Source organism: Idiotropiscis lumnitzeri, chromosome 20 (genome assembly GCF_059441095.1).
Source record: "Idiotropiscis lumnitzeri isolate Australia: NSW breed Sydney's pygmy pipehorse chromosome 20, RoL_Ilum_1.0, whole genome shotgun sequence".
In the NCBI taxonomy this organism is placed as follows: domain Eukaryota; kingdom Metazoa; phylum Chordata; class Actinopteri; order Syngnathiformes; family Syngnathidae; genus Idiotropiscis; species Idiotropiscis lumnitzeri.
Window position 1 is genome coordinate 11,441,402 of NC_142410.1, and position 24,024 is coordinate 11,465,425.

The 24,024-nt window shown below is 43.1% G+C and overlaps 1 protein-coding gene across 3 annotated transcripts; it reads right to left on the reverse strand.

The window, feature by feature from the left end:
- Positions 1-114: 114 nt before the first annotated feature.
- On the reverse strand, positions 115-23,590 carry LOC148317764 (melanopsin-A-like). Of its 3 annotated transcripts, none has more exons than XM_088283967.1 (11): positions 23,486-23,590; positions 9,624-9,760; positions 9,351-9,484; positions 6,911-7,114; positions 6,015-6,186; positions 5,725-5,886; positions 5,309-5,416; positions 4,813-4,984; positions 4,593-4,697; positions 2,916-2,987; positions 115-1,991 (listed from the first exon to the last, which is right to left on the reverse strand). In XM_088283967.1, the coding sequence occupies exons 1-11, from the start codon at positions 23,585-23,587 to the stop codon at positions 1,794-1,796; spliced, it is 1,566 nt and encodes a 521-aa protein (XP_088140093.1). In that variant the 5' UTR covers positions 23,588-23,590; the 3' UTR covers positions 115-1,793. The 3 variants fall into 3 exon arrangements, with proteins under 3 accessions (XP_088140093.1, XP_088140094.1, XP_088140092.1); XM_088283968.1 differs by lacking the exon at positions 23,486-23,590 and adding an exon at positions 17,886-17,980; XM_088283966.1 differs by lacking the exon at positions 23,486-23,590 and adding an exon at positions 14,577-15,053.
- Between the last annotated feature and the right edge of the window lie 434 nt (positions 23,591-24,024).

A 24,024-nucleotide genomic window follows, 5' to 3' on the forward strand; every position in this document is an offset into this window, starting at 1 on the left:
GTCATCGTCTGTCTCAATTTTCTGTCACGTCCTGCAGACACTCGCAACTTGGCAACACCAACACACTCGAACGCACACACAACAGTTCTCGCCAACACAGCACGTCTTCTTAGACAACGTAGCAACAAGTTTATTTAGAAAAATAAATAAAAGCAACCATCGGAGACATTTTTGTGCAAAGAATTAACCAAACGCAACTTTGGAGGACCACAATGTACACTTCTGTGATATCCTTTAACATTACATTTACAGTCCCGCCCCCTTTTCTGTACGTTCAGGACAAGGATTTTATATCTACATATAAGGACACAAAATTTGATGGAAATAATGGAGACTAAAGCTCTCTTGATGTAAACAATGTATATAGTCAGTGTGTAGTCCATGTAGTGCCGGGGTGGGCAAAGTTTGGCATACAAACAATTAATTCAGCCATTTTTCCTGAATGCATTTAAAATTTTCCATAATTTGTATTTATTCATCTCAATAAATAATTTGTTGATTTACTGTAAAAATAAACACATTTATATACACTCTACTTTAACTTTTTTTTTTAAATAATCAAGTAATTAATACAAAATAATTAATAATGGAAAAAAAAAAATGAATATTTGTGTTGGGCTATCATTTTGCTTTTTTTGCGCACCTGGGCTTGCACACTTTTTATGCAGAATGCATAAAGTCCCGTCCAGACTTCTTACAAACCCACCGCGCGTAAACAGAGGACAATCGCGGAAAGAGCGAATAAGCGTGATTCATTCCGATTGAAATCATTGAACCCGATCTTTCCTGACAGTAGCCAATGTCATTGAAATCCGAGAAAGAGATCACGACCCATTTTAACATAGTGCATGTTTTAGTCGGCATTTGCGGACCACTGCGGCAAAACTACTGCGTGAAACTACGCGCCTAAGAAGAGCAGCTTTTTTTTATTTTTTATGGCAGAAGCCAATTCCGATATTTCCCAAAATAGAATTGTGATAACCGATTAAATTGGCTGATTAATTAAAAAATATATCATGAATGAAATAAGGTTTTCTTTGCAAATAAATTACAAGAAAGGCAAAGTTGAACTTTACAACGGACAGAAAAAGTTTACAAAAAAAATTACATTTTTTATTGGCCAATTTTTTTTTTGGGGGTGGTTTTAACGTGTTAAAGCAACAGCAACAATCTGCAAAAAAAAAAAAAAAAATCTGCAGATTTTTGGCCAATTTTAAAAGTGCTAATATTGGCCGATTAAATCGGCTGGGCCCTACTTATTAGTAGTCGTTCTGTGCAAAAATACAGCTTTTGTGTGCTGACTACATTGAAGTCATCTATTCATTCAGGCTGTGCTGGATGATTCCTCATATTCCTCAGGATGGCCGAGTTGGCTGCCAGGATGGCCGAGTGGTCTAAGGCGCCGCGTTCCGGACCCAGTCTCCCCAGGAGGCCTGGGTTCGAATCTCGTGGCTGCCAGGATGGCCGAGTGGTCTAAGGCGCCGCGTTCCGGACCCAGTCTCCCCAGGAGGCCTGGGTTTGAATCTCGAATTTTTGGCTGCCAGGATGGCCGAGTGGTCTAAGGCGCCGTGTTCAGGACCCAGTCTCCCCAGGAGGCCTGGGTTCGAATCTCGAATTTCCCCATTGTGGGACTAATAAAGGCAATATAAAGCAATAAACACTGCATGCTGGAGCTTTAAATGAGCTCTGTTAGCATTTAGCATGTCTTTATGGGGAGGAAGAAAAAAAAAAAAAAAAAAAAAAACACATCCACATTTACACACGTGTCCGTCCGTCCGTCCGCCCGATGGCGCTCACGGCGTTGCCGACGGTGCGTCCAGTCGGGCGATGTCTAGCGACGCCTTGGCGACGAGGCTGACGCTTTTACTGTGGTTGCCGTGGAAACCAGGTGGGCTGTGCAGTATGGACGGGCTGGATATGGACGTGACGATGACAGCAGGCGTCGGCTTGCAGACGAGCCGCGGACCAAATTCTTCCGCTGCTCGACATAGCTGGGAAAAAAAACAACATATTTTTCACTATTATTATTAAATGTGAAAAATACTTTATGATTTAATTTTGTTTTAAGTTGTTTAGTAACACCTCTTTTACGTAAATAGATCAATAATAATAGTTAATAAAAAAAACAGAGCCAGCGGGTACTAGTGAGCCCCAAGGACAACATGAGTAGCCCATGGGTCTGGTTCTAACAATAGCTCAGCAATGACGGAACATTGTGACTTATTAAAAATGACAACAGAAACATTTATTACAATAAACTTAACATGCTCCAGATTTCTGAACGTACCAAATATTTTATATTTTGTTTGAAACTAAATAGATTGAACAACAACAACAAAATAAGAATTATGTACACAAATATTTGAAAAGAGTAAAATTTTAGAGTTGTAATTTAGATACTGAGATATTTTTGCTTGCGTTATACCATCACAATCAAATATGTAGGGATGGATAAGTGGCGGGCGTGTTGGTGTCAGGGAACATGGAAGTGGTTGTCGCATTGATTGGGTGCACTGATGAACAGAGCGCCTTTTGGTGGGAGCAGAACCAGAAGCCCCTTTTTTCATCGATCAAAGTCGCTCCTTTCTATTTGATGAAGGAGCGTGCTTTTGATTGGACTATTTGGACAAAAGGTTGGAATTTTATTCATTGGAAACGTCAAAGTCGCTTAGAAGTGAAAAGAAACAAAGCCGCCGCTTAATGAAGGATGTCCAACATTCGGCCCTGGGGCCAGTTGCCGCCTGCTGAGCGCTTTTTATTTTTATTTTATCAGCCAGACACATATTATCATGAAAATTAAACAAACCTGCATCTGAAGGGTATGAGAAAATATTAAAAAAAAAAGTCATCACACCATTTCCTAATTGTCCAACATAAAATGACACGAAAAGTAAGTAAAGTGACTCGAAGCCTACACTGGCGGGAAGGTGACTCTTTGGCAGGAGGCCGAGGTCCGACATGGAGATGTCCTCAGCTTCCGTCACACTCTGGGCACAGGCAAAGGTTATTGGAAAACACTCATGCTTAAAAAAAATGTAAATCACCTTTTTTATTTCAAATTAATTAAAAGAAAAAACACATTTTAAAAACGTATTTGACTTAACCCCAATGAAATTAAACAGAGAAGAAAAAGATTTGGCTTCCAATATGTGACGATAACCCATCTGCGAGGCGGGATTATCACATAAAAGTGGAAGTCCCGAGAGCAGAGATTATGGAACGCACTCGAATATTACAGATGGTAGAATAGGAAGCAGAAAAAAAAAAAGCGAGAGGTCAGATAGAAAACATCAACCGTCACCGTCGTCGTCTTCTTCTTGCTCCAATAAGTGAGTTGGGTAGAAAGGCGACATGCGAGCGGTGGATTAAGTCTGAAACTCCCAGATTACTGGATTAGTCTTTGGACCCGGTGTAATGGAGGCCTCAGGGAACCCAGCCTCAATGTGTGCGTGCGTGTTTTGAGCGGTCTAAGATGATTATGTGAAGAGACGGAAATGCTCCATAAAGCGGATGTTCCACATGGGAAAAAATAAGCATGCGACGGCGCCGACAGGTTGTCGATAACAAAGCGAGAACATCAGAAATAACTCAAACGACCTCCGCCAAGGCACAGCCGTCGAATGTCAAAGTAGCCTGAATGCGAGTCAATGAAGCAAAAATGTCGGAAAATAAATAACAGAAATGATCCGGTTTTAAATGGTCTTCTTTTTCAGAAGCATCAGAACTCAAAAATATTTTTTAAAATGCTAAAATAATTAACAAATGCTCCACATTGCCAGGAGTAACAAAGTATTTTTGCTCTTTAGTTGCAATTTTACGAATAGTGTCCATCTACAGCCTTTTCTTTTTGTATGTCAGCAAAGAAAAAGGAAGCCTGCAGCAGCCATTCCAACATGTGATGGCGATCAAAAGCAACGTGACCTAGTTGATTACAAAAACGTTTTGTCTTGAGTGAGCAGCTTAGTTCCGTTTTTAGGAAGGCCAACCAATGTGACTTGTTGTCATTCGTTCAGCAACACCTAACACTGCATCACAGTTTAGTGATAAAAAAAAAAAGGGTTAGTCTTCGTGTGCCCTGCGATTGGCTGGCAACTCGTTGAGGGTGTTCCCCGCCGACAGCCCGAAGACATCAGGATAGGCGCAAGCATCTCCGCGACCCTCGTGAGGAGAAGCGTTTCGGCTAACGGTTGGATAGATGTTGACGTTTCTAATCGGGGCCTGCAGGCAACAGAAGTTCCCGTTCCTGTACGTTGTTGCTTGGGGCATTTTCCTCATCAGTTTTGAAACGCATGCTCAGTTGGATTCAAGTCAGGTGATTGACTTGGCCATTGCATAATTTCACACTTCTTTGCCTTTAAAACCGCTGCAGCTGCTTTGGCATTTCGCTTTGGGTTGTTGTCCAAGTGCGCTGTGAAGCGCCATCCAAATTGTATTTGCCAGAATTTAAGCAAGAAATATTGCCCGGAACACTTCGGAATTCAGTGCTGCCAATGAAAGTGGTTACAGACGGACAATATCGAAAAGTACGATGCAACCAAAAAGCTTTTGGAGGCAAACAAAGTAGATGATGTTAACTTTTTCAAAGTCCTTACCTTTAACCTCTGGCTGGAACGTCGCGCATGTTTGACATCACCGAACACCTGATGGTTCACAGGCGCTCGGAAGGAGCTGTCGTCCTCCATGTCGGAGAAGTGGGCCTGAAGGGGAAATGCGACGGTCAACGAAGCGCTGGCTACCGGGGAAGCGCGGTGGGGGTGGGGGGGGCAAGAGAGGCGACGCGGGCATACAGAAGAAGACACAAGCGCCACTCACTGATTCGCTGTCCGAATGCGAGGAGTGGGCGGGCTTGCAGTGGCGGTTGTTCTCCGATTGGCTGGTGAGCGTGGAGCGGCGGGTGGACTGGAAGCTGCTGCTGCTGAAGCGGTCGCGCACGCGCACGCACAGCAGCGTGCCCAGGTAGGGCACATAGCGGCTGATGGCAGACCTAACACATCCGGACAGTTTTTTTTTTTTACTTTGGAAATATGCATATTAGAAAATGACATAAATAAAATAATATACGGTTGACATCAAATATAAGTATAAAATAAAATAAAATCTAAATTTTTTTTTTTAAATCAGCTTAGGTTCCAGTTTCACAGTCTTGCTATTGTGCAGATTTTTTTTGGTACATTCTATCTACTTTGTTCTCCATCCCGTTTATTTTGGGTGTAATTCCACTGTCAGCCACTAGATGGTGAAAAATACTAAATGAATCAAATTTGGATGTTGAATAATATGACACTCATCCTCTTGGCGTGCGTCCTACCTGTACTTGGGGTGCGTGATTGCGTAGATGATGGGGTTGTGGATGGCCGACGCTTTGGCGATCACTGCCGGGACGGAGTTCATGTACGGGGTCAGCAGGTCTGCGTACCTAAATCCAAAAACAAATGTGTGGAGGTTGAGTATTAATCTGCAACAATTACAAGCGCCGTGACAAAGATGTGAGGATGGATTCGAGGGGAGGGCAAGATTTTTTGCTCAAGGGACACATGAGTTAATGTGCCCAGCAAAAAAAAAAATACAAAAGCAAAAAAAATGAAAAAGTCGTTCGTTCTGTACATAATAGAAATGTGATTTGCAAGCCTGCTATTAGAAAACAAAATGGTCTTAAAAAAATAGTATAAAAACATAATCAATAAGACAGTAAAGCACTGTGTTGTGCGTGGCACTCACACCTACCCGGCGAAGGCGGTGAGCGCCGTGCAGGAGTAGGGCGCCCAAGAGATGATAAAGAGCAGTATAACGATCAGCGCAATCTTGGCCATCTTCCACTCGCTCTTCATCTTGTGAAATCTTTTAGCCGACTCCCTGGTGCCCTCGCAGTTGATCTTCTCAAAGGCCCTGCCCGGCATCAGCGCCGTTTAGCATTTTAGCATTAGCAGCAAATCTGGGAAAAGTACTCGCATGCTGTCCATAAGTACACTTTGTTACGCGAGAATATTGTTTATCAGAGATTGAGATTTACCGACCTGGTGGTGTGTCGAATGGCCCTGAAGATGCGGCAGTAGCAGAAAATGATCACGAACAGCGGAATGAAGAAGACGAAGGTGAAAAGGAGCATCGTGTAGGAGCGCACGGCCGGCGTAAACGTCATGTAGTCCCACGAGCACGATGTCATGAGACCCTCCGGAACGTAAGCGCCTGGAACGTACAGTGCAAACTCTACAACAAATATTTCTATACAGTTCTTGGAGGGTGTGCGCAAGCGAGAGGGAGTTGTGACTAAATTCATGTTTGGCGTTCCCCAAAGCTCTGCCTGTGGTCCCCTAACTTTCTCTCTGTATACAACTTTCATCGCAGGGGACTACCGTGTTCAGATTGTAATTTTTTGACATCTTTTTAGTCATTATATTCACGTCTAGACAGCACTGTGACTAATTTAAGGTTTGGTGATTCATAATGAGCTGTCCTTGGTACCCCTTTTTTTTTTGTCTGTATACTTCTGCTTTCGGGCATAATACACGAGAAATTACTATGTTCATTTTCTTTTTTTTTTTGCTCACCACCTCTCTAAACACAGCTGCCTGTGTGATTGCCTCTATTACCCGCAATTAAGGGAATTATTCAGCGTGCTTCTGAGCATTAATAAACATCCGTTTTATTGTGCTTGCATTTAAGTGCCATCTGTAGAGAAAATGGTGGTGGGGCGGCACAAAACCGAGCAATTTTTCCGAAACGTGTGTGTTGGGCAGCCAGTAGCGTCAAGCAACCGCGAGGAGGAAAAAAAGACAGCAGCGGTGTGAAGTCAGGTAAACCCTCTGGGCGTGATATCATCTAATTGCTTTTGCACTTGTGACTGACGTGTTGACACGCGCTAAAGGAGGCTGGCACATTTGAGAGACACACACACAAAGTTTGCACTCACTCCAGCCGAAGAAGGGCGGCAAACTCCAGCCCATGGAGTAGAGCCAGGCCACCGCCACAATGCTCAGCGCTTTCCTGCGAGACATGGCTCCCAGCGAGGCCAACGGCCGCGTGATCACCACGTAGCGATCCACCGCGATCACCATCAGCGTTATCATGCTGCAGATGCCGAAGAGAGCGCCGCAGAAGGCGTACAACTCGCAGCCTGTGTCAAGGCAAACACGAGAAAAGTAACTGGAAAACATTATTTCCTCACACCGTGGGAAGATTTTGTCCAAAATTAAAGAAGTTATCAGAAATTGTGATGATATAACTAAAACATGTTGTTTTTGAAGGCCACCTGGAAATAGCCCAATCGTCCCTAAAATGGGAGCCTCAAACCAAAATGGCCGACTGCGTGTGTTGTGTCGGGTATGGCTTCATGAGACTTTTTTTGTGGGTTTTCTCGCCGCAGCCAAGCCAATCCAATTTCATGTGCGCAAGTGAAACGACTTTTTATGAACTGTCAAAAAGAATGTGGAACAAACGCTTTGCAGCACACGTGAAGCGTCTCCATTTCCATCCAAAAGCGCACGCACTCATACCCGTTGAGTTTAATGGATGGATTGGCGTCCAAGTAGACTGGGACTGAGAAAATTGGACAACAAGAATGAAAACAAATGGGATGGGTAATGTGAAGAAACACGAAGGCGCCTCAGATTTATGAGCAGTTGAAAGAATTGAAAAAAAAAAACAAAAAATGAAAGGATGGACTAAGAGCAGCGTTTTAACATTCACTTTCCATGCCGTACTCAACGCAACGCGCATGCAAACGCGTCTCCTGATTGACTTCATCATCGCGCTAAGTGTATCCATTATGTATGACGCCGGACCTGCTTGAAATGGATGAACCGCACACGCACACGCAAAACCAGCCAATCGCGATCTCATCAGGACTTGAGTGTGTTCTTACTCAAGCAAACTACCAAACATGTTAAGAGTTACTCTCTTGTACACACACATTCACCGCACAAATAGCTAAAACAAACAAACATTACTTTTATGATCCTTTTCTGTCATAAAAAGGACAACATCAACCGGAGCAAGCCATGAGGGCACCCGCCGTGGGGAGAACTTTGACAGCGGCAGCAAAGTGGACAACAGCGGCACACAAAAAGGATTCTAAAATTCAGCCGCAAAAAAAATGAAGCGGAGAAATTGGATCAGAGAAAATATATGTCGCAACACAATGAATAAATAAAAGTGAGCGACTCAAGTTTTTTAAAATACAATCCGACGTTCTGATGATTTTTTTTCCACCTGTTTTCTGGGTCTGGTCATGTGACGTTCGAAAGCATTCGATTTAATTCTGTCCTATGTTTGTAAATGTACATTTTTTTACAAAGCTATTTTCCTTCTTAAACAACATCCCAAAAATATTCTTTAAGGAGGTTTGAATGCATTGTGGCATTTACATTCATTTCAATTTAAGAAATGTCTGCTTTGAGTCGCAAGTTTGGTCATGGAACTCATTTAAGTAGCGAGGCACCATTGTGGTTGCCAATCCACGAATAACACAAAAAATGAAGAAAAAAAAAAAAAAAAGGACTGAAAAGGCGCACAGGAATCAATGGCATGTTGTTTAGTTTTTTTTGTTTTTTTTACAATCTCTTTTATCATCTTGAGTCTTTTGTGAAACAGGGGCGAGGGAATGTGCTGCTTTCTATCCAAGCCTTTTCTTTCTTCACTGAATAAAACCATTTTTTTTTTTTCGAGAGTCGACATCGATGAGGCGGTGGCGGGGATCGGTCGTTTTCATGAAGGTCGGGACAACTCCTGAAGGCAAACACGCTTGCGGCCAACTATCACTGTTTGATCAGCGGATCCTCTCTATCTGCACTCCCACTGGGACACACACACACACACACACGCCTGCACGCGAGGAACACACACACAACACAAACACACACACGCGCACAAGTGATACAGAGACAAGGCGTACGCACACACACATGCGTGCGAGACACACACGCGCCACAAACACACTCAGTAACCACAGATACAATCACACAAGAGGCATACGAAACGCAAATTTGCAAACACACACAAGAAACACGGTCTCACACGTACTTACACACAATATACACAAACATGAGACACACGTACTCACACACACACACACACAGGAGACACGCATGCATTTGCACTTGGCACACACACATGACACAACACACAAACATTTGCAACACATGCAAGAACTCCCTCACACACACCTACACAAGAGACACACAATGCACACGCGCACACATTCAACACACGGCGTGATGGAATCGGACAGAAGCAGACGTCCCGCGGCCGCTTCGCCTGGCGTAAAGTGATGCTAACGCCGATCACGCTCGATAAAGCGGCGGGCAAAACAATGCACGTGTGCGTTATGACTCGAGCCTCCGTGACGAGGCTACCTTTCTTGCCAAAGATCCACCTCTTGTGCATGCTGGTGAGGAAGAAGATGGGCGCCTGCGTCAGACACATGAAGAAATCGGTGACGGCCAAGTTGATGATGAAGATGTTGGACGGCGTCCGCAGGCTTCGGCTTCTGTGAGCATATTAGGCCGTCGTCAGTTAGTCAGTTGTCAGCTATTCGCCGTCTACACGACGTACGGCACCAAAATGCCGACACACATACGATATATAGACACTGTAAATTGAAATGGGAAAAAAAAAAAGGTCTGTACCTGCAGAAGGCGTATATAACCAGAAAGTTTCCCAGAATGCCCGTGATGCCCACGACCAGGATGACCACCCCGATGGTGTAGTGGGCGTGGTCTGGGACGTCTACCGTTGGAAATGGGTAGCTTGGCACCACGGCGCCCTGAAAACAAACGCACCCCAAAAAAAAAAAAAAAAAAAAAATGGTATTACGACCACATAATTCCAGCATCACAATTAATTGTGCTCACAAACGGGAGCTATAGCCCATTAAAGTACAGGTGGCGGCAGTTTTCATGGCTTCAGACTAAACGTTATAAACCGTTTCCCAAACAAGGCTGGTAACATGCCGGTATTTGGTATTGATACTTGGTATCGGTACTAACCCATCAGCACATATTTCTTTTCACTTCAGAGGCATTTTTGCCCCAAAAAGTCAATACAAAAAAAATAAATAAAAACAAACATTAAGAAACCATGCAAACATAAAATAAATAAAATAAAACTACAAATAAAAGAAACACATTTGTCAAAATAAAAACAAAAAAAATACCAGCAAGTTAATTGCGAAGAAATCCACTTTTCTATTATAGAGTCCCTTGTGTAAAAAAAAACAAAACAAAACACTCAGTGCCCCAATTTCATTAGCAGCAGTAATAAAATACGGAGCATAACAACAAATGACAAAAAGGAAGTTGTAATGATGGCGAGGGCCTCGTCAGACTTGACTGTTGCCATGGCGAAGATTTTTTTTTTTCTTTTAATCTGAGTCACCCGATCATGACAACGGTTTAACAAACAGACATATACAACCTTCGCATTTGCTTGACATTAAAAATATGCAAGTCTCAAAAGTCATTGAAATGTTTCACAACAAAACACAATCGGACAAAGTGAATAAAAAGAAGGTCGGCCAATCCGTAGCGGGACGCTTAAATCTTAAATTGGTCACAATTGTTCTTGGAAATGATGCAATAGATGAGGAGCCGAGCCACTTACACTACATTATTTATACACACACACGCACACGCACGAGTTACGGCTGCACAATGTAATGAGTGCCTGTACAAGAGCCGTATACAAATGTCGGAAAAAAAAAAAAAAAAAAAGCTCTCATTTAGGAGGAGTTTCCGCTGGTGTGCAGTCCCCCCGATGCAACCATGGGTTGTTAAATACTCCCCCCATGTTAAGTCATAATGGTTGCACTGATGGTATCGGTGATGACACGCCAAAGGTCAAGCACTATATGACGTGCATAAATTAATAATCACAATTGAAGCAGTGCATATCGTCAGGGAAAAAACACGGTGGCACTGCAGCACTTCAAAGCGGGTGTGAAGGCTTTGTTGCAAAATGTGCAGCGTAACGCAAGCTAAGTTTTAGTGTCTGCAGCAGTGGGTCGGTGTATTGGGGCTCCCTCTAGTGGCATGCCAAAGAATCACTGACTCAAATCATCTAACTGTACGTGATGTTACATTGATGTAGGAACTTGAAGAGCCAAGTATTTTTAGGTGGGACTAAAGTTTGCGACTCACTGATTAGAGAGGCTGACAGATAAGAAGAAACAAAAACAAAAAAAAAAGTTTTTGAAGGACAACTGGAAATGGCTGAATGACCATAAAATGGCCGAGTTCATGTGACTTTTCAGGCATGACTTTTTTTTGTTGGTTCCAGTCATGATAGACGTGCCTACCGAATTTCATGCTGCTTAAAGGAGCAGGCTTTGAGGGCTGAATATTTTTTAAAGTGAACCTTCAATTGCTCTCAGACATTTCCACAAACAAGAACACACCTGCAAAGCCCTCAAATTGGCCATTTGTTTCGCCGATTTTGTTTGCAAAAGCGTCACTAGATGGCCACTTTCATATGTAATGGCAGCTTGGCTTCTGCAATGATTCCAGCAGTTTGTGTTGTCTTATTGCAAATCCATATTTGTAATGGAGGATATAAAAAGTTTTGAGGGGCAGCGTATGCAGGGTTGACCTAAAAACACCTTTACGGGTACCATGACTAATGGCAAAATACTTGTAATCAAGAACAAAGAAAGTGGATATTAAAAAAAGGAGACAAAATCCAAACAGAGGAGGAAAGGGTCTAAGGAAGGAAGGCAAAAAAAGCAGGTTGGAGTGAAGGAAGAACAGAAAGATGCATGTGTAAAAGCAGCTATGATGGATTGAGGGAAGTAAGGAATGAAGGAAATTATGTTTGGGTCAAGGAATGATGTAAGTATATAGGCAAAAAAGGAAGGATGATGTCAGGAGGAAAGGAAGTCAAAAGCATGTCTCGGGCTGATGCAAGGAGGCCAGGAAGGAAGGAAGGGTGCCTAACAAGCAGGTTTAAGTGAAGGAGAGATGGAAGGGCGCATGAACAAAAACAGGTGGAATGGAAGGAAATATGCAATCAAGGCAGAAAAGCCAACGTGGAAGGAAGGAAGAATTGAAGTCAGAAATGAAATAAAACAAAAATCATGTCTGAGGTGGGAGCAGAGTGGTAAGGAAGGAAAAGCTGCCAGAAATAAGGCAAAGGACGGCAGGAAACGAAAAGTAAGTTTCTGCAAGGAAGGATGGAAGTAGGTTAGCCAGAAAGGAAGGAAGGAGGTCGGGAAGGAAACGATGCCAGCGCATCTCTACTTTCTGTGTAATGAGATATTGATTGCAGCTGTGCCGCACAAACAAAGTCGCCAAAGCTAACAAGCTACTCGTTAGCTTTGCTTCAGCAATCAATCAACAGCGGGGCATCGTGTAGACGGCCATCTTTTTCAAACAAATGCTTGATTAACATTTGGACCCGGCCCATGGCATGCTCAAGAAGCAGGTGTTTTTTTTTTTTTTTAAGAATTAAAAAGGCGCACAATGCTCCAAAAGGGATTGGTCGCCGCATAAGAGTGATCACATCATTATTCAAGTCGCTCGTTGCGCTCGTCACATTGATGCTTTCCGAGCGGCGACTCGGAAGGCATTTGTTTGCTGCACGCACAATGCTAATCATCCGCCGCTAACAGCACTACATTCACAAACGCACACACACATTCCATCACCGTCTCTCCCGCTCACACACATTTACGCATGTTTTTAATTCCTCGGGGGAATCTGGAGGTGAGCAGAACAAACGCTGTCGAATCATCGAATCATTCCGACCAAAATGACAAACACCGAAAAAGCTTTTTGCCTTTGGCAAAAATGTCAGAAATCAAAACAACAGCTGTTGAATCCTTGAATCGCTCCAGCAAAAAAGTCAAACTTCAATATAAAAGAGGTTGAATACTTGAAGGATTCACTCAAAAATGTCACAAACAAAAATAAAAGCTGTTGAAGCCTTCAACCACTCAAACCGAAATGTCATGACTCAAAATGAAAACGGCTTGAACCATTAAATCATCTTGACCATAAAAAAAAAAAAAAAAGAAATAAACGTTTAACCCTTGAATCACTCAACAAAAATATCATAAATCAAAAACAAAATGAGAGAGAGCATTTATCCCGCCAGACATCGCTCTCATCAAAAATGTCACAAAATTAGTCAGAAAAAAAAAAAAAGGCCCACTAAAGAGAAGACTTCAGTTTCATCCAAAATTCAAAAGGCGTTTTTATCTTGTTTGCGCCATTAAATACGCTAAACCAGAAACCCACCAAGTTGATCATATCTTGTTAGTGCATATGACAATGAATCACTCGACCAAAAATCATAAATCAAAACGAGATATCATCTTCAGCTCAAGATCTCCATCACTTGAGAATATATTTTTCAAAAACAACAATGGTTAGAAGTGACAATTCCGCATCCTAACTGACAAAAAAAAAAAAAAACAAACATCATAAATCATCCCGAAGGTGTTTGATCATGTTTGTCACATGATTAAAGGCGCTCAGCTAAGATTTTAACATTTCGTCAATGCGCGACGATAAAACTGCCAAATCCTCCGCGCGCTCAACCAAGAATATCAGAAAACAAAACATTTTATGCTTTTAGACCGCCTTAACGTATTTCTGCCTCTATCTTGTGATGAGATCGAGTTTCACCCAAAAAGACATCAATTATTCAGTTATTTTAGCATCATTAAAAGGCACCAAGCCAAACTTAAAACACACAAGGGAAGGGACGGCGGCAATTAAGAGACAAAAATAAATTCATTGTTGCCTCGATAAAAGCGGTGACGTGCTAATCAACAATTCACAGTAAAAAAATAAATAAATACAGAAAACATATCAAAATACTTTTTAATTCAATAAAACAATGATTTAATAATGATATATGAGAAGAAAGCCAGAGAAACCTAGAATGAACTAAACATGTCATAAACCTCCGAAAATATTGGTCCCAAGTGTGGCACTGGTTCCCTTAAATTGCACAGGTGTGCCTTAAAATGAAAATCCACCGAGAGGATACCATGTGATGTGCACCCCCCCGCCCCCTCCCGTGGGGGAAACCGCTTTTCCATCCCAACTTTCCACCATGACAGCACTCACTCAGTGAGTCGATTATGTAGTGCAGCTCGCTTCCTGACAAAGAGAGGACTTTCCTCCAGGGTGAGGAGGAGGAGAAGACATGGGAGCGGGGGGGTCTTAGAGTTTTGTGTGGAGGAGGGAGGGGGGCTTGATTCTTTTAGGAGTCACAAAGCAAAACATCCGCCCTGCTGCTGCTGCTTAAATGCACTTTCTAGTCGGCTTTTCTGTGACACAGCAGCATGGAAATAAACCGAGTTGAGCTCGGTGCGACGCTGGAGGGTCATAAAACGCGCGTCCTCGCAGATTGAAATTTTTTTTTTTTTTGCCACATGCCAACACCCAACACAACTGCTTTGCTTTGCTTTAAGACCAGAAGAGAATTCAGGATGCTTGTGAATGATGGCAGGGGAAGATGGAGGGATTTAGTCATTCATTCATTCATTCACACCTCCATGATAGTGTAAATTTATGAATGAAAAAAAAAAATTTTTTTTTTTTGTTAAACAGCCATCCCGTGTCACTGCTTTTACTCACGGCCGTGGCGAGTGGGACCAGCTCCATGAGTCGGTGCGGCGGACCAACGGAGCTCACGTTCCACGGAGGCTCTGGCGTGGGCATGCCGGGTCCGATCAGCAGCCGCGAGTCCATTCCTCCGCTCCGCTCGCTCACACTCACTCACTCACTGCATGTGCGCAAAAGTCTCAGCTGAGAGGACGGCAAAGCAAGCGCTACACGTTCATAGTGAGCGCGCAGGAGTGGAGTCCAAAGTGTGACAGCATGGGCTGATGTTGGGAGCAGAGGGGGGAGAGGAGATGAGAGGTGGGGAAAAGGATGGAGTTGTGCGTCGCGCGCGCGCTCTCTCTTTTTTTTCTCTCTCTCTCCGTCTCTGTGCAGCGTCCAATCCCACATTCACAGGTTTCTCGGTACTGTCAGTAGGTCTGATGTTTTTGTTCCACCGCTTTCTAGCTTCCATCCGTGGCGGTGAGCTCTGCTGCAACACATCACACATGCACACACCAGACACACACCAGACTGACAGCCCCCCAAGACCAAGCCCCCACACACCCACCCACGCATATGCACATCCCACAGACAACTACGCCAACAATAACTAGCGCTGCATGATTGTACAACTTGAAAACGACCACAAATTGGGCTATTTTTTTTTAACTCATATTGGGTTAAACTGGCATGTAACCCAGCAGTTTTAAATGTGTAGGCAGCACAATTACAGCACAGATAGTGGGGAACTCCATCAATTAAATGTAGCCACAATGAAAATATATTAATTAATAAAAAGTTAAAATAAATATAAACTTTTTTTTGGTATTAAAATAAAATAATTTATTTTTGCCCAATAGAACTGAGGTGAGTTCTGCACTAATTAGTGCAACGTATGCCAACGGGGTCCGACGACTTGTAACATCACAACTTGATGGTACTGGTGTACCTAATCAAGTGGCCAGTGGGTGCATTCGTTCCCATAACGCCGCGCGTCTTTGTCTTCACATGCTGGCGGTTTGCGCCAGAAACGCGCTCACTCTCGGCAGATTCAAGATGACATTTAAGCTGCCGGCAGCGGGAAGATAAATTGGGAATAATGGAGCGGCGTCAAAAAACCCGAGAGGGATGAGAGGAGTCGGAACCACGGACCGTCTTGCATCTGTGCTTCCTTTTATCGCATCTGACCTCCACCATCAATCTGAATTCTCATCCACAAACGGCAACTTAACCCCTCGACCTCGACGTCCACTTGACAGCTTGCGCAACGCTGCCACGTTTCCGGAGTCGGACATTCTCAGAACAGGGGTATCAACTGGGAAAATATGTTATGATCAGGATTATTTATCATTTGTAAAAGTACAACTACAATTGACAATGGAAAGATTAAAAAAAAATAAAATAAAATAAAAAAATCAAACAACTCAACTTTATGAACCAAAAAAAGAAATCCAAAAATGAAAAAAAAGCCATATTAAATAAAATAATCAAATAAAAAAATAAACACAAATGTACAACCATAAACATTAAAGATAAAAAAGTAAAATAAAGATGCTAAATTCAATAAACACATAAAGCAAAGAAAGAAAGTAAAAGCCAAAAATGTACAAGATCCAAAAGGAGCTCTTAAATAAAATTTTTAGAGGAAAAAATGAGCAAATCTGCAACCTGTTTTTCTGGCGTATGGTGGCAGGACACCCACTTTCTTGTTTACATAACACGCCATTGCCCGAGTGTGCAATTTCCACCAATAATAAGCGGCTAATGCTGCCAAATACCGACTAATTCTTCGTAATGCGCACTAACGCTCCGAGCTTGCCCGTCGGCCAGCCGGTGGGACGCTGCGAGAGGCAAATCGGAATCGCAGATCAAATTCCCCGACAGGAATACAGACGGAATCTTGGCAGCCCGCTTGACCTTCACATGACCTTGCATCCATATGACCGCCCCCCACCACCGCCACGTTGAGGAACACCTCCAATCACTCATGTAGCCTTTCAACAAAAAGAAAAACTTGAGCAACACTTCCTGGGGTACACGTTACGCTCCCATGATGCCGAGCGGCGGTTGGCATTAAGAGGATCACGTCGGCTGGAAACAAGAACAGTCTTTGTGACACCAGCACGTCTCCCGTTCCGGTTAAATAGGTCGCCTTTAATGCCCAGATTTGCAATCAGAAGCTTCGGCGCAGACAGACAAGAATGACGGAAGTTGTAGCGGTGTGAATTTCAAAAAGACAATCAAGATTGTCACAATGACAAGGGATGCAGGTATGGCGTGAATGAACAACATGGCAGAGAAGTCATTGTTTGTCATACCATCGACAGTCATGCTTTCACAAAATAAAATGCACTCAAAAAAAAGGACGCAAAAAAAAAAAATAAGCTCAACCACCCCACTGAAAAATTAAATTGGCCCGGCGATTAATCGGCTAGTTTTTATTAACGGCCGTTTTCCACTGCTATTAGTCTGTCTAATCACCGAGTATGACAATAAAGGGCATTCTGATTCTCATTTTCTGGTTTATTTTTTACCCAACTGTGAATGTGTGTCATTCCTGAGTCATTTTAAGTATTTCAAAAACCAAAAAGATACAAAACAACTATTCTGTGCTTCTTATATTTTTTTATGGGTGGATCAAATTGAAACCGCTCCACTTTTAGATTGAACGTGTCCAGGAGGTCCGCAACTTGTCAATAAGCCATTCATGTCATGTGAACATGACGGAGGAAATTCAGTTCGCTGGCGGTGGCCCGAAGCAGCAATTCAGCTGACTGTCAAGTAACTTTATTTTACAGTGAAGACGAAAAGTTAGCACTGTAATGTCCTTTCTGCTAATGTCAGCCCGTCGGCTCTTTGTGGAACGGGGACATTCGCCCAAAGAGCTTCAAGGGGATGTGAGAAATATCATTTTTACTTTTCTTAATCATAATTATTTATATTTAATTTACATTTTTTGGAGTAAATTGTTGGGGCACCTTAACATGAGAAACATTTGATTAAGTAAGTTTTTTTTCTATTCTATTTAAATATTTCCTCAAAGAGTTCTTTCTAATGTAATTCTTTGGGCAAGTATTTAATTTCCTGATTTAATTATTCATTTTGAATTGTCTTATGATGGCTCAAGATAAGCAAACTAAAACAAGTGGCACAACTTTGGCGTGCTCTAAGGTGAGTGGTGCATTTAGCTAGCTAACCAGAATGCTAATGAGACGTTTGTATTGACCGTAAGCAAAACATTTCTTTCAGGAATCTGACGATGATAATAAAACTGAGAGTTGATGACATTCTTAACGTTCTTTACTTCCTGAACGGTTGCTCAGCTTATCAAACATCGCTTACCTCATTTTGTCCTCCTCAAAGTGATGTCGAAATGGCCGTTTACTGATTTCACGGGCTGCGTTTTCCGAAGCCAACGTGACGTCACTTCCGGCGCGGCGCGGCGCGACACGACTGCCGCGCGTAATGTCCAAATTCCCATTTAGAAACGTGTCCAAAATTGGCCACTGTTTATGAGGTCCACCGAGGCTACACGAGGAACAGCCTTTGAAGGCGACCAAGGACCCAGCCTGCAAATTATTTTTCTAGAATTTCGAAACCACCGTGCGGTCGATTGCGCCAGAAGTGACGTCACGCGGCCGAAAAATGCGCCTTCGGAAGACGCCGCACACTTGCTCTACAACGTTACCGAAATTTCATAGTATCATGATTAATAAAAGAAAATAATAATATTTTCAAAAACTAATTACAAATAAAAAATTAAAGTAACATACAATTGGGAGCATATGCAATAATTCCAAACAAATGGAAAAGGTAAAAAGCAGCGTGCAGGATTTTCAATGTTTTAAGGGAAGAAAAATAAAAACAATGCATAAATTAAACCCGTTGGAGTCTTCCCTGCATCTGTTGAAATGACAAAAGGACAAATTGTGATATTACTGTCATCACTGAGGAGAGAAGCGAGGAGAACACGTTGACATTTGGAGCGTCGCAAAAGCCACCACAAAAGCACAAGAATGGCAGTAGACTACCGGATTTGTTGCTTTCTTTTGCGTTCCATCAACAATGCGAAAGAAAACGAAAACAATGACTCTCGCCTTCTCTCTGCTGACGGTCATGGGATGCATCCAGTTGTCGAGTACATCACACATTGGACGCGCCCAGTTGAGCAATTACACGGCAATTAATTGGACACGTTCCATTTCACAGAATTTACACTAAGAAACCATTTGCTGACGAAAGACTAAATATAACCTCCTTGTTTCTTTGAGATGCAGGGTACAAGTGGAGGTCACATGGAAAGGCATTGTTCACAGACTCGCCTGCCGCAGCTTTGTGCCGCATGAGAGGCTGCCACTAAGTGAATACAAGCAAAGACACTTGTGAACAGCAAGGTGACATGTCAGGGAGTCCTCTCCTCCAGTCCTGCATGCAAATAATCACTTTGGGGGGTGGTGTCCATATTAAAAGAAAGAAAAAAAAATGCCGCCATATTTTGATGTTAACAAATCAAAATAATTCATTCAAAATGGAGAACTTTTTTTTTTGTAGTGGACACCATCACTGCTTTTAGCAGCCAATGAACGCAGCCTGAACAGAACTTGAAAAAGCCGACTCCATTCAACTTTTGTGAGAGCGCTTCTGGGCTAAAATATTCCCTGCGCTGTGCGTAAAGTGAAGCCAGTGTGCACGCTATGCTTGCCCGACCACAAGATGTCGGAACTTATGTCACAGCCTCATTATCACCTCAGTCTTCTCTCTTTCCATTTGAAATCTTTTTTTTTTTTTATTTGACCTTTTTTTTCTTCTTCTTCTTTGCTTGTTAGCGGCGCCGACTCGCCTTTGTTTCGCCGGCTAACAACATCTGCCTCTCTGCAGGCATGCGGGAGCCGCCAATTCAATGAAGTAGACGGCGAATACTGACAATGTGTGGAGAACGCACACATGAGCTAATGGCAGACGATACAAAAAGTCAAAGAGAATAATAATCAGTTTTGATTGACAGCTCTTTATTATCATTGCCACTTAGCATAAATCCCCTTCGGCAAAGCTTTAATTGGAGCACATGTTGTTAGTTCTTTTTTGTTGTTGTTGCAATCAGTTGCTTGGTTAATTAGTTAGTTGATTGATTAGTTGGTTGGGTAGTTGATTGTTTGGTTAATTAGTTAGTTTGTGGGTTGGTGGGTAAGTTAGATTCATAGGGAAGTAATTATGTGAGTTAATAAATTCATCATTCAGGTAACAGGTTGGGTAGGTAGTTGATGACTTTGTTAATTGGTCAATTAGTCAGTCAGTTTACTTGGTTGGTTAGTTAGTACTACAAACTACCTACTTAGTTAATTAGTCGCCTGCGTACTTGGTTGGGTTGTGAGAGGGCTAGTTTCTTATCCCGTTTACTGAATAGTTACTCGTATTAGTTAAGCAAGTATATCGGAAAGACAGTTAATCAGTTAGTTGTTGTTGGTTAAGTCGTTTATTTGGTGGTTATGTCATTGGTCTGTTAGTTGGCTATTTGGTTATTTCGTTGCCGGGGATGTCAGTTGGTTGGTTGGTTATTTGCCTGGGTGGATGGTTGGATCTGTGGTGAGATAGTTTCTTGGGTCGCTGATTGGATACAACTAACTAACTAATTGGATAAGTAGTTAGTCTAGTCAGTTGATTAGCCAATTAGTCAATTGATTGGCTCGTTGGCTTGTTTGGTTGCTAGTCTGTTATCCTATTGGTCCTTTTTTCATTCAGTTAGTTGGTCAGCTAGTTAGTCATTTGACCGGCTGGTGAGTTAGTCAATCGGATAGGTCGTAATTTGACACCGCCCCCACCACACACACACACACTTTGTCTTATGCAGGTGTTTTCAAAGGCAAACCTGCCCCAGAAATGTCATGCAACCATGTTTACTGAATCCATTTTCCCCTCATTTATAATTCTCATTCTAATTGGACTCACGTTCTGTTGTATGTTTTGTGCTGCACGCCACAAAGAGAACCAGATCACACATGCGCCGGGCATGCAAGGAGAGATGTTATTTATTTATTAGAATGCTTATAATCCCTCCAGGGGAAATTCATTTTACACTCTGCTGTATGTATCGTGTTGCGTAACACATGCGCACGCACACCATGCACGCATGGAAAAGTGGCGGCGTCAAATCGGATCTGGCGGAATAACATCTTTGCACACACTGGGACTCGAACCAGAACCCGCCGGCTCATCATTTTGACCGTTTACAGATATCCTGCAAATATGATCTCGTGCGAGAGATTTGATCAGATTTTTATCAGATTCAAACAACGACTGCGAGGAAGCTGGCCGACGATAAATCGTAAAGCGTTTGACTTGTGGTCATCGCACGGTGACGGCGCTAAAGTGAATCACCCTCTGGCGGACCCTTGAACTTTTTCAACAATTGTTCTAAATTTATTATCTAATTGATAAACAATGCCATCTGCCAGCGTTCAAATCGCATTTCAATCCCACAAAACGACACATGCTAAACTCGCCGCAGCGTCTTCGGCGCGAGGGAAGTTGCATAACTTTTCGAACAAACAAAAAGAAATCAATTGAATATTCCCAGAAACGCAAAGTAGACAATACGCAACCATAAAAAAAATAAATAAAAAATCTTCCTCATTAGGACATTTTCAAAGGCGTATTTGACTCAAGAAGCACGAGAATGAAGTGACTGCATGTGGACACGCGGGCCGCCGTGCCAGGTGCCACCACTTGAGCTTGCCAAGTCGTAAAGCTTCAGCGAGCAGGTGCCGGGTAGCGAAGAACCAGCAAATAAATAAAGAAATCAAAAGCACCCAATAAAAATTCCCCACTCCTGCATCCTCGTTTTGCGGCATCTCCTCCACAAAGGATGCGTTAAAAACGGATGGCGCTCACATTAGGATGAAAGCCGAAAGTGTCGTTTGGTCCAATTGAATGCCACGTTTGCGCAGCCCGTTAAAAAAAAAAAAACGCCGCCAGCCTCATATTACCGAGCTCATCATTTTTTATGACATGCAGTCAAGTTGCGGATGACAAATATTCGCCCGCCCGGTGCCAGGTACTGTACTTTCTTTTGTGCTCACATTGAGCCTGACCTTGCTTGCTTGACGTTGCGTAACAGAAGCAGATTACAAGCCGGAGTGAAAGCTTTACAAGGGATCATTTGTGCAAATGTACTCAACAAATAACGCGGGCAACGCCGACGCCACTGCAGGCTTTTCATTTCGAGTGCGCACTTTCAATATACAACGTTATGTATGCCTGCTGAGTCACGGCCAACGTTCTGCCTTTCAAGCATTCAAGTCGTATTGACTGTATTGAAATATGCGGCGACACGCGCAAAAAAATGTCTCGGCCCAACCTTTTCTATGTTCTTGTGTTTTGAGATCGACAAAGGGGATTTCGAATCAAATTCAAGCGAGAGGGGAAAAATGCAAATCTAATGCTAATGCAATCTTTGCGAGGATTAATAAGGAAAGACAAGTGGGTGGGTGGGGGGGCAAAAGAAACAAACAGACGCAGAAGGCAAGGAAGGTTTTGAGTGCCAGAGGACAAAAGCTGAAGATCACAAGTAGCTCTTCATAAAACATATTTCAGCGTCGACGGACAGGTCGAGTGGGCGAGCGCAACACGTCGGCGACGTTGACGCGTTGACGGTTTAATTGCGGCTAAATACGATGACGGCATGCCCCAAGTCACATTTAAGGTTTAAGAGCGCGCATCAGGGTCAAAGTTGTACTTCCAGGCGTAGCTGACCTCACTTGCGTTTAACACTGACCAGTGTTAATAACTGGACGAGATCCATCCATTGATTTCCCGTCACAGGGCGCCTCTCAAAACCCGAAAACAACTTCCACCCGCCTGGCATGCGACACGTACGGTAAGTAGCTCCCGAAAACATGCCGGATGCCGTTTGTCCGGCGGCGAGCGCGGCGGCTCATATAGCGCTGAGGATTATTCAGCTCGTCAGCCGAGATAAATGGAAGATGGAAGCCTGAAGCTGGAGAGATATATAAATGTCACACAGGTAATGGAATCCAGGGAGCCCGTGTGGCGGCGGGGCTGCGCCGAAGAATAGCAACCTCGCAACCGACGGATGACCGAGCGTTGCTTTTTGAGTCAAATGTCGGCGCTGGCGTTCCGACAGTCGTTGGAGTCTGAGTACGTCGAGAACCGCCGTCAATGAGGAGAGGCCAATAAAACAAACCACTTGATCCGACGGGGCTTGTAAAATCCAAAATGCTTTTTAGTCGAGATTAACGTGCCGGAAAAGGACCAAATGTTTTGGGGACTCTCGAGAACCTCAAAATTTGATGGTGATTTTGAGAACTTTGGATAACGTTCCGCTATCGACGACCGTTCGATTTAGCCAACGTACGAGATGGAGAGCTCAAATGCAACTCGTCTTTCCCCTGAGCTGCTCCCTTATTTTTATTCTGACATTTAAAAAAAAAATCTCTAAAGGGCATCCAAGGAACAGGTAATCTGCGTGATTTGGAGCGCCCAAGCCAGGAGATCTAAAGCAAAGACAAGATGCCGTGCACGACGACGTGGAATGTAAAGCAAGCAGGAAGAAAACAGACTCAAAAAAAAAAAAAAAAGTGGATTCAGAAAGGAGGAGAAAATGAAAGCTCACGAAAGAAATGTCGGCAAAAAGTCGGACAATAAACGACTTCCGACCCTGAAGGAGACGACGTGCAGTTCTTTCAGTTCTCGGTCCTTCGGGTCTGATGAAGACCAAATCTTTTCCATCAGGAGGTTCAAGCGGACTCGAGGAATTGAAAGATTTTCTGCATTCTTTAGACAAGCAAATATGGACAAACGGAGTGCAATTCGAATTTTAAAGTCAATTTAAAGAACACGACGTGATCAGCTGCGCCGGCGAGCGAGCGCCAACATCAAACACTTTCATGATAATAATTGCTCGGATTGAAGCCTCTCTCACATACCTCACATGCAGCGTTTTTTTTTTTTGCTTGCCGACAGTGGATGCCTGCCTTCAAATCTTGGCCATCGATCTCTCGGTCAGCAAGTGGAGGACGAGATTTCATAGAAACAAAAAAGACAAAAGTCGAAATGCAGCATATTGAGACTTGTCAAAAACGCGTGCTCGGGTCGGGCACCCAGATAAAAATGTGCACTTAGGCAGGACCTCATTAAGATCAGACAAACATCCGCACAGGGTTAGTAAAATTCTTAGCTAAGTCGAGCAAAACACACGCTTGGGTTGCAACATATCAAGACAACGAGACAAGAAAACGTGCACTCGGGGAATACCCGATTAAGTTCGGACAAAAAGGTGCGCACGAGGAGCAGCATATTAAGACAACTGGACAAAAACAGGCCCATGGGCAGCACCTTATTAAGATTGGACAAAAGGTGCGCTTAGGTAGCAGGAATTAAAAAAGCCAGAGAAGAACAGAAAGAAGGTGCGCGGATGCACACGGAAGGCCAAAAAGCATCAGAGTGCGAGTAATCATCCCAAAGG

Bases quoted from the DNA above. Each gene is read 5' to 3' on its own strand.
- LOC148317764 (XM_088283966.1), bottom strand. From the start codon at position 14,690: ATGGACTCGCGGCTGCTGATCGGACCCGGCATGCCCACGCCAGAGCCT. The intron at 9,485-9,623 runs GTACAGACCTTT...ATATGCTCACAG, and splicing joins GTTATATACGCCTTCTGCAG to AAGCCGAAGCCTGCGGACGC. The intron at 6,187-6,910 runs GTGAGTGCAAAC...TGTACGTTCCAG, and splicing joins GCCGCCCTTCTTCGGCTGGA to GCGCTTACGTTCCGGAGGGT.